Raw genomic sequence first — 10,248 nt, forward strand, 5'->3', positions numbered from 1 at the left:
AGTCTTGGAATCCCCATCTGTAAAATGAAGGAGTCAAGGCAGATGGCCTCTAAGATCCCTTCCTGCTTTAGATCGATTTTCCCAAAGAGATGAGAAAAATATTATGAGGGAGAAATAAATAATCCATTTACATTGGCCAACTTGCTATTCCTAGCACACAACACTCTCTCGTATTTCTTTGCCTTTGCTTTGCAATACTTGGCATGCTCTTTCCTTCTACTTCTGACTTTGAGAATTCCTGGCTTCCTTTAAGGCTCAGCTCAAACAGCACCTCCTCCAGGAAGGTTTTCCTGGTTCTCCTCTGCTGCTAATGTCATTCACTCTAAAGTTACCTTCTCTCAAATCTGTATTTATCTCCTATGTTCTGACTTATATGTTTTTCTTCACCATTAGAATGTAAGCTTTTTGAGGGCACCAGGAGGCTTTTTTTTCTGTTTTATTTATTTATTTGTTTGTTTGATTTAATTTCTATGGCTTAGCTCAGAGTCTGGCAGAAATTAGGTGCTTAACAATGCTTTTTGATTGATTGACATGTGAGAGAGAAAGGGGAAGGCACTGAGTGTGTAGAAGAGTTAAAGAAAGCACAAGAACTGGGAACAAGTTACTGTAAATATATATATTTATATTATTGTATATATGTATTATTATTATTTATTAGAGCCCAAGATATATAGAAAATTAGTAGAATATGTGTGGACTTCTAAACACAATATACAAAAAATACATGCAGACATTTGGAGTAGTCACTTGGAAAATAAACAATTTCCTTTCAGTTTCAATTAATTTAAAAGTTTATACTATCCTAAAACCTGTTTTAAGGGAGGAGGAGGGAAACTTACCTAGACAAAAAAAAAATCTTAAAAACTAGACATGCTAAGAAATGCATCAGAAAACCCTGTCTCCTAAGCCATTTGGGGGGAAAAAAAAAGGAAGCTGAGACAAATAAAAACAGATAATGAAACTAGTCAAAAGTGCCATGATTTTAAGATTTCCCCTCAGCCTTTCCCTCTTACCCCTTTAACCACCTTTCCAGCAACAACAAAAGAAATCAAAACACACCTTTAGAAGTAGCCAGTTACTGTGTCAGCAGGATTCTCAATCTTTTTTCAGCTTACTTTTCGAAGCCTGCTTGGGGACTCAAGGTTTCTGAAGTCTTTCAGGAAATAGAAAAGCACCTTTTAAATGGGGAGGACCGATGTTTCCAAAAATATCATTTGGGGGCACAGTTAACTGTTCAGTGATCCCCATCGGTAAGAGGACACCCATTTCAACTGATCCCACGATGGATAATCCAAAAATAATGTTTATTTGGCTTTGGAATTAATGGGAAGGAGGAGAAATTGACAGTAAATTTTCCTAGTTAATTGTTTGGTTACTAGTGATAATAAAATTCATTTCCAGTTCCTAGAGAATAAACCAGCAGATGGTTTGGGAATGGGAATTGGTATGTGGCACCTTTGAGAGAGAAGGCAGTAGGGAATTAAACTTTTTTTTTTTTTTGCAGATACTCTAAAGTGTCTAAAACTACATAGACAACTAATTAGAAAATGTCCATCTAGAATTTATATACTCCATCAAGCCTAATTCTGCTTTGCATTGATGAGCATAAGGACTCTATGTTATTCTCCTCTCCCCCTTCCATCACCCAGTTCTCCTCCCCTAATTTGGAGAAATGGGCCAAGTACATCCGAAAAGATGAGAGAAGTCCTACTCCCTAAAGAGAGAGAAGAGGTTTAAGACAAGTAGTCCCCAGAGTATTTGTAGACTCTTAAAACCCACAGTAATAAAGTTATCAAAAGCGCCACTTTGGGGATGGCAGCTAAGGTCATGAGGGAAACGTGCATATGATATTTTCCCCCATGCCCTAAAAAAATTGCATCAACTCATCGGAGACTATGGAGATTTTCCGTCGGGGCTTAATCTGTTCACGCAGAGCTCTGAGCTCCTGTGAAATAGCTCTTTTAAATTATTATATATCATTGCTATCCCGTCATTTCTTTCACAACTTTATCGCATAAAACGCTGGGCCCAGCAGCCGTGTGGAAGTGCTCTTTGCAATTCCTTCCTTGATTTAGGTCAGGAAGGATTCACACACCTTAATAGAAGGATTAAAAGAAAGTTTAGCAGTGATTCCAATTGCTTCCTTCTCTTCCTCCCGGGGCGGGGGTTTTGTTGTGATGAGGTTTGGCGGGGGGCGGGGGGGGGGGGGAAGAGGGAGGGGAGTGCGAAGAAACATCCTTCCGCTCTACTAAAGTACCGGGGCTCTCTGATTCACACTCGGAGCCACTGTCCCTTTGTGCCCCAGGATTCTAGGCTCAACGCTGGCCCCCGAGGAAAGGCACCGCAGGGAAAAAGAAGTGTGCGGGCCTGGGGGGTGGGGGTGGAGGGGTGTAGTTTCCAAGCTGTTCCAGCTCTCGTCAGTGAACTTTACAGTTTTGCTGGAGGTAGCAGTGCAATCCTGCTCTGTGTGGACCCCTTTACCCTTGCGCCCTGGAATCTCCGGGATACTGGGATGATAGGAGAGTAGGACAGTGCTTCCCTTCACCCCCAAGCCTAACCTCTGCGGGATTCCCACCCTCCCCCTTTCAATCCCCCTCTCAACCCTTCCCCTCCCAATATACAAACGAAGCTCAAAGAAGGTTTTAGCCTAGAGATAACTCACGTGGCCCGGCGGCCGCTCTGCCCTGCGATTGGCCCGCAGTAATTATAGGCACACTCCAGGGACCAAGAGGGGAAGAGGGAGGGGGACTCGACCCCCGCCTGCATAAATTATGCAAATTAGTCAGGGTGCAGCACGGGGCCGACCTGCTGCCTCTCTCCATTCATTCTCACAGACGGGGGTGGGGGGTGGGGGGCTGGGAGCGGGGAGCCCGTTGGGGAGGGGGGAGGGAGAGCCAGAGGGGATGGGGGCACCTATTGTTTTTCAGGGTATATAAGGTGTCCTGAGGCCAGTCGTGTGCCACACTCGGTGCTCACACGAGCTGATCACTGGCAAGATAGCAGCGGAGACAAGGCGGTCGCGTGGCCCCTCTTAGGCGGCCGGGCTCGGAAGTTTCCGGGAACTTTCAATTTCCTCCCCGTCTAGGGAATTTCGCTTAGGGGGAGGGGTCGAGCCAGGACTCCGAGCTCGGAAAGTAAGTGAGTTCTGAAAAGAGTGCAGCTCCCACCTCAGCTGAGGAAGGACACCGACCTCCCTCCTTCACCTTCTCCTCTCCAAAAATATTATTCAGTAACAATTTTTCTCTCTCTTTCTCTTTCTGTGTCCTTCCAGGAATGGCCTCTCTCGTGGACAGCAACCTCTCTGACTTCGAGAATAGCAGCGACCTGTCATGCTTTCTTACAGACGAGGAGGACAGCAGCGGGCTACTGCAGGCTGCCTCCTCTGGGCAGCACTCGGAGCAGCACCGCAGAGAAGAGCGGAGGGAGGACGAGGAAGAAGAGGAGAAGGAGCGCAAGAGAAGGAGAGGCCGTGGCCGGGTAAGGAGCGAGGCGTTGCTTCATACCATACGCAAGACCCGGCGGGTAAAGGCCAACGATCGCGAACGCAACCGGATGCACAACCTGAATGCGGCCTTGGACGAACTGCGAAGTGTATTGCCCACCTTCCCAGACGACACCAAGCTCACCAAGATCGAGACCCTGCGCTTCGCTTACAACTACATCTGGGCCCTTGCAGAGACCCTGCGTCTTGCTGACCAGTGCTTGCAAGGGCCCCCCAAGGAGCTGCTTCTGCCTGCCTACCTTCATCCTGCCGACTCTCCCAGCTCCGCCAGCGATGGAGAATCGTGGATCTCCAGCGCTTCTCCAGCTGCAGCCTCCTCCTCCTCTTCATTCTCCCCACCTTCTTCCTGTTGCTCCTCATCCCCTCTCTCCAACCCCAGCAGCCCTGCAGCCTCAGAAGACTTTGGCTACGGGAACCCTGACCCCCTCTTCTTCCCTGGCCTGCCCAAAGACTTAGTCCACGTTGCTCCCTGTTTCGTGCCCTATCGCTAGCTAGGCCTGTGGTGCGCCCACACACAGGCTTCGCTCTGACACATGCGGGCACATCACTAGTGACCTCGGGGAGGTCCCCCAAGCTGTAAGGGGAAGGAAAGGGCAGAAGCAGATATGGGTGTATTGTGTTGGGAGGAGTGCAGCTTAGAGATCGGGTCTTCTGCCTGCTCAGCTGTCCTGGGAGTAGCTTGGTTTGGGGTTAGCCCTCCGGGCTTTAAGTCACCTCATCCTCTCCAAACCCCTAGCGGAGTCCTTCACATTGCGTCCTTCCCTTTTGCACTTTGTGAACTCCCCCAAGACTCCCTCCTTTGTGGCGCCTTTGAGCTGAGCCCCCACTGCCGGGGGAGTTAGCAAAGGGGCAGGTCAGCTGCTGAAGACGAGGTGAAAAGTCAATTTTACAATTTGTAGAACTCTAATGAAGAAAAACGAGCATGAAAATTTGGTTTGAACGGGCTGACAATACAATGAAAAGGCTTAAAAAGGAGAGACAAGGAGTGGGCTTCATGCATTATGGATCGTGACCTCCAGCACCGTCGTAGTGCTATAGAGAAGGGCTCAGCGCTGCAGACCCGGGCTATTCAGCCTCGGAGCTCCATAGGAGTTTAATTTATTCAAGATGTTTCATTCATATGAAAATGTATTTTTGTACATAAAGAGTTTATTCTATTATTATGTATATGATCTGAAAGTTTACACTTTCTGTATTTCAGGTGTTCTGTGTAAATAAAAAGTTTTTGTTTTTCTAACGTTTACGATTTTTGATACTTTGCTCACTCAGGACTCTCCAGGCTCCTAAGGCTGAGGAAGCTTATCAAGCCCTTGGGAAAGCTGCAACTCATGGTTGGTGGGGGCAAGGGTGGGGGGAAGCCCTGTTCTAAGAGTCCTAAACTCAAATTCTCACCCTACTGTACACTTCGGACCTCATCAAGAATCTTTGTGCTGTTTAAAGCAAAAATTAAGAGTATGAAACAGCCTTAAATTAAAAGATTGTGTTATCTGTGGCATTCGGAGGCCTTGGTGTTCTTGCATCTTAGTGAAAACCATTACAAGCTTTCCAGCTTATTCACAATAAACCAATTAAGATTTTCTCTGAGGGAATTAGCCCTGGGTGTGCCACTACCTGTAGAGGTAGGCACTATAGGAAAGAAATTTCTTTTGAGTTACCGAGCATCAGCTGGCTCAGGTTTTCAAAGAGAGGGGATTAAAGAATCAATAGAGTGTGGCCATTGGCTAGGAAGTGAAGAGTGACAGGTGTGAACACTGGGGCAGGCTTGCGCTGGCTAGACCACTCTCTGGACAGCCAATTTGAAAAAGGAAATTGTTTTGAAAACAATACATTAGAATTGTTCTCTATTGAAGCTTCCAGGCTGAATACCCAGGTTGTCCTCAAACATCACCCCACTGAAATATGAATGACTGGTCTCTCTAGATAAATGTAGGGCTGCTTGTAAGTGGAGGGATTTGCTCAGTCACGGAGTAAAGGCTGGCCCTCCAGCCTGTCTGCCTAAGAAAGGATAAACTGAAACTCCAGAGCGGTGCTCCAGGGTTGGAGCTCTATGTTTGTTCAGTCAACTCCAAAGAGAACAACATTCTCGTGGGGACTACAAAGGCTGAGGGGGCTTCATTTTCCGACAGCGAAATCAGTCATCCAAACAGTGGGACATTTTTTGGCTGTCTCCTGTTTATTTGTTGTTAGACAATTAGCTAACAAGGGGTATTAGTCCACAGGCTCCTCTGTTTTTAATTTCAAAACTAGGGTAATTACAAGTGACAGTTCTGGAAGCTCTGACATGCATGGGGTGCTTTCCAAGAAGGGTTAGAACAAAACTTCTAAGACCAGGCCTCTTCGATTACACCAAGATACAAGAAAATGGGCTGGGGAAAGTGACAAACCCAACCCCACAGGAAAGAATGTATGTTGAGAAGAATCCAGAAACAACCTCAAATACTTCCTCCTTTTAGATGTATGCTGCTGAACTGCTCTCTCCTAAAAACATGTAAGTGATGAGTCCAGTGCTCTAGACTCGATATCCCGGAACCAACTCAACTAACCTAGGCCTCAGCTTCTAGGCTACACAAATGCATATGTACCTTTGGGGCAAAGGAGTGAGTGGGTAGTTTGATGGGGTGGTTGATTAGGGATGCATTCAAACAGTCTAAGAGAGCACAACAATGGAAGGGAAGACTTAAGAAATGACTTCAGAATTCAGAAAGGAATTAATTCTCTGAAAACCTCTGAGGAAAAAAATCAGCTCAAGGTTTTCTTCACATCCTCTTTCCCTGCCCCCTCCCCATTTCTGAATTACATCCTTCCACTGGATGCATTTGACTTTATTTTTCTTGTAATAAAGACAAGCATGTTCCAGGGAAGATGGGATTTTCAGTTTTCCTTATGCACAAGAGGTCTTGGAAGTGACTCACTTCAGGCTTTGGCTGGGGGGCTCCTTCTGTTTGTGAAGGAAAGAGTAAATCCTCTATTTGTGCCTTCACCAAGGGTGTCTGTTCAGCCCTGCTGTAGGTGCACGTGTCTGGGATAGAGGGTAAGAACACAGGGTTTTGTCGTCTTTTTTTTTTTTTCTTAAGCCCTCAGGAGACCCACCAGGAAACAAATCCCACAGCTCTAGCTAGCATCCTGCAGCCAGTCCAGCGGCACAGGGTCTCCAGCCTTTGTCTTACACAGCTGTATGTAGCTGTAGGCAGCAGGCAGGGGCTTTAAAATTAGGAGAATTATCATTATTGCCTCCCAGACCAAGAAAAGCAAACCATATTCCCAACTCTATAACAATAGCAAGCAAGAAAAAGTCTTTAATGACATCGATCGCTAAGGGCTCACCAAAACTACTGCTGCTTCCCACTCCCTGCTTAATGCTATTCTTCTAGGGAAGCCCAGCACATGTCCTCTCAAAAGGAAGAAAAAGTAGTTTTGAAAAGGTAAAGAAAAGGTAGTTAAAATCTTGGTTCCCACATCTGGTGTGATCTCTATACTATTGATCAGAATAGACAAGATAAATAAGTGTTTACCCAGAATTTTCTGGTCAATGGACACTAAGCAGGGACTATCAAAGTTTATAGAATGAAAAATGCTTTTGTTTTGTTTTTTATTTAAGACCTGAGCAGAGTTCCAACACAGCCACTAACTAGATGGCAATCTTGTCCTTTATTCTCCTGGCCTCAGTTTCCCTATCTATAGAATGAAGAGAGATTGGATAAGATGACCTTGAGAGTTCTCAATAAGATGATCTGTCATTGATCTAATTTAGGCAATATTTATTCATGATCTACCTTGCACAAAGTCCAGTCAGTTTCTGTCCTTAGAAAGGAAAATTAGGAGCTTCCTTGGGCTCCTCAGGCACATCTCTTCAAATTAATTCTTACTCCCATTTCTATAGTACTTTTGGCTAAATAAGTTCTAGAAGTGACATGATTGTGTCATTTTATGAATGAGGGAGCTAAGACTCACATACAAAGCTAGTAAAGTCAGGAGACAAGATCTGAAGCCCTCACATAGTCAATGATCCTTCCACTACAGAATGTTGCCTTTCAGCATCATTTGTCCAAATCTTTGGACGTGTACTTGCCCAATATACATTATTTTTGTTAGTTTTAATCTGTGAATGTTGCTTCTCAAACTAAATAATGAGGTCATCAAAGAAATAAACTTTTGTATCCTTCATAGCCTCTACCACGGTGACATGCACATTATAGATGTCCAATACTTGTTGAATAGCAGTTGTCATTATGATATCTTTTAATTTTATTTTCCTAATTACATGTAATAACAATTATAGGCATTTTTCCCTGAAATTATAAGATCCAAATTGTCTCTCTCCTTCCCTTCCCTCCCACCCCATCCCACTGACAGAGATGATCCATTATGTTATTTTATAGATGTTTTTATTGCTACATTGTAGATCTAGGTTTGGATAACTGGGACTCCAAGTGGTAAACTAGCCCCAGCAAATGTTCTGATTTGAATCCAGGATATCAGTTTGTATTTCTGTAACTTGTCCCAAACAAAAGAGGGAGGGATCCCATTTAATCTGAGATTCTCAGTGTTTACAAAGGAACTGGAATTCACCTGATCCAATTTCCTTCCCTATACCTGAATCTCCTTTTTTGTCATCCCTTATTGAGTACATACAGTGAACTCACTAGCTCACAAGGCAATTGTGGAACTCCTCTGGTTATTAGAAAGTACTTTTTTCTACAGAGCCAAAATCTGACTCCCCATAACTTCCACTTATTAATCCTAATTCTCTCCCTTGTTACCAAGAGAAATAAATTTGTTTTTAGTTTTAAAGTACTTTGGAAGTTCTAATATTTGAAGGTAGTTCTCAGAACAGGAGTCTTTTCAACTCCAAGCTAAGCAACTTCAACTGATCTTGATTTCCCATTGCTGAGTCCTCAGCTCACCTGTTCTGGATTTACTCCATTTTACCAATGTCTCTCTTAAATGTGGCCCCAAAATTGATCTAATATAGAATTCAGTGGGACTATTCTCTCACCATACTGTGAATGCAGCCTCCAATTCACTCTGTAAAATTATATTAAAATTTTAGTCAGCTAAAATGATCAGTCTTTTTTTTTTCATAAAAAGTCAGATTTCCTCCTCTAAACAGTCATTTTATTTCACTTAAGAGCAGAACTTCACATTTATCCTTCTTACATTTTTATTTATTTTTTGGATTAAAGACAAAGTGAAATCTAATTACTAGGACTGTTTAGTCCCTTCCATTTCCATTTTCCCTACTTTAAAAAAAAGAAATATTTATCAAGGTCTATGAAAAAAATTAAATAATATGGTCAAGTGACATTGTTACATGTAAAAACATAAAAAGGTAGAAAAGATTCCTTTCAGCAAGAGAAATTTCCCATCTCTACTCTAAAAACAATTAAATTTATAAATATTCTGAAGAGAGTATAAATTAGGGAAATGGAGCTACATTTTTACAGTAGCCCAGGGCAAGTCATACAGTATGAAGACAGACTAGATAAATACTCATTAATCAACCTAAAGTTCAAATTCCTCCTCTAACACATTCCCTCTGTGACCTTGGGTAAATCATTTAACTTCTCTTGAAGGGTCTCAGTTTCTTCATTTTTTAAATAAGGGAGTTGAGCTGGCTAGGTTCTTAGGTCCCTTTCACCTCTAACTATATGATTATGTCATTGAATCTGTGTAATAAATCCAGTCAGAAGATTTGAATTTAAATTCTAATTCTGTCACTTGCTACTCTGAAACTGAGGAAGTCACTCTTCTCTCCATGACTCATATTCTTCATTTTTAAATGAGGGGTTTGGACTACATGATCTTTCAGCAATCAATAAATAAGAATTTATTAAGCATTTACTATTTGCAGACTTTGTGCAAGGCAAACGGGGAATATAAATATAAAAAACAAGATACTCTTTGTCCTCAAGGAGCTTACATTCTGATGTTTGTATAAGAACTTACATGAGTGTGTAGAGGAGTGGTAACAATAGCTTGTCACTCCCTTTCTAGTACCAATATTCTAGTACTAAGGGTGAGTCTATTATTGGTACTTGAGCAAGAGGTAAAAAAACAAGAAGAGGAAAGGAGGTGAGCTAAGCAGGTTGTAGCAGGCCAGATGGCAAGATACCCTTGCTGGCCAGGCTCTTGTATGAATAGCTGCAAGTGTTGAAGCATGGCCTAGGGGTCAGGGCTGGATAGATCTAAGAAGCCAAAGTGAAGACAGTTCACTTGCTCACCACTCTAGACAACTCTGACCATGGGTAAATCCTGAAGCTGAAAGAATCAAAATGATCCTGAGGCCTCTCTGCCTCATGCATCCTTGAAGAAGGCACACACACACACACACACTCCCTTCAGTCTACTGACAAACTTTTAAATATATCTATTGGCTTGATCCCTGACCTATAGATTGGAAGCAAAAGTGGCATCATCACTTGAACCTGTCAACATCTTTTTAGCTTTATATTCTATTGTCCAATATCTTAGCTAATCCTGTTATCGATATTGAGTAAATATTGTATCTATGATTTTATTCAAGTAGAAATAGACCAGAAGGAGAACTCTCCCAACTTAGGTAAAGTCTGTTTAACTCAAGCAAATTACATTTTGATCACTAACTTTTGACCAACTCAGGTGGACTGTAGGATAGGTCCAAGTTCTAGTGCCTGGTTTAGTTGAGAAACTGAGGAGAAGGGACCAGAAGAACTAAAATTCTCTCTTAGAAGAAGAACAACAGTAAATAGCAGACTGAAAATCAGAGA

At 43.0% G+C, this 10,248-nt stretch overlaps 1 protein-coding gene across 1 annotated transcript; it reads left to right on the forward strand.

Moving 5' to 3' along the window:
* Window positions 1–2,907: 2,907 nt before the first annotated feature.
* NEUROG1 (neurogenin 1) lies at window positions 2,908–4,755 on the forward strand. Its single transcript, XM_001369909.5, has 2 exons — window positions 2,908–3,134; window positions 3,272–4,755. Exon 2 carries the CDS (start codon window positions 3,274–3,276, stop codon window positions 3,991–3,993), a length of 720 nt encoding a protein of 239 aa, XP_001369946.2. The 5' UTR covers window positions 2,908–3,134; window positions 3,272–3,273; the 3' UTR covers window positions 3,994–4,755.
* The last annotated feature ends 5,493 nt before the right edge of the window (window positions 4,756–10,248 follow it).

This window comes from Monodelphis domestica, chromosome 1, assembly GCF_027887165.1.
Source record: "Monodelphis domestica isolate mMonDom1 chromosome 1, mMonDom1.pri, whole genome shotgun sequence".
Taxonomy (NCBI): Eukaryota; Metazoa; Chordata; class Mammalia; order Didelphimorphia; family Didelphidae; genus Monodelphis; species Monodelphis domestica.

Coding starts and splice junctions, on each gene's coding strand:
- NEUROG1 (XM_001369909.5), top strand. CDS start 3,274: ATGGCCTCTCTCGTGGACAGCAACCTCTCTGACTTCGAGAATAGCAGC.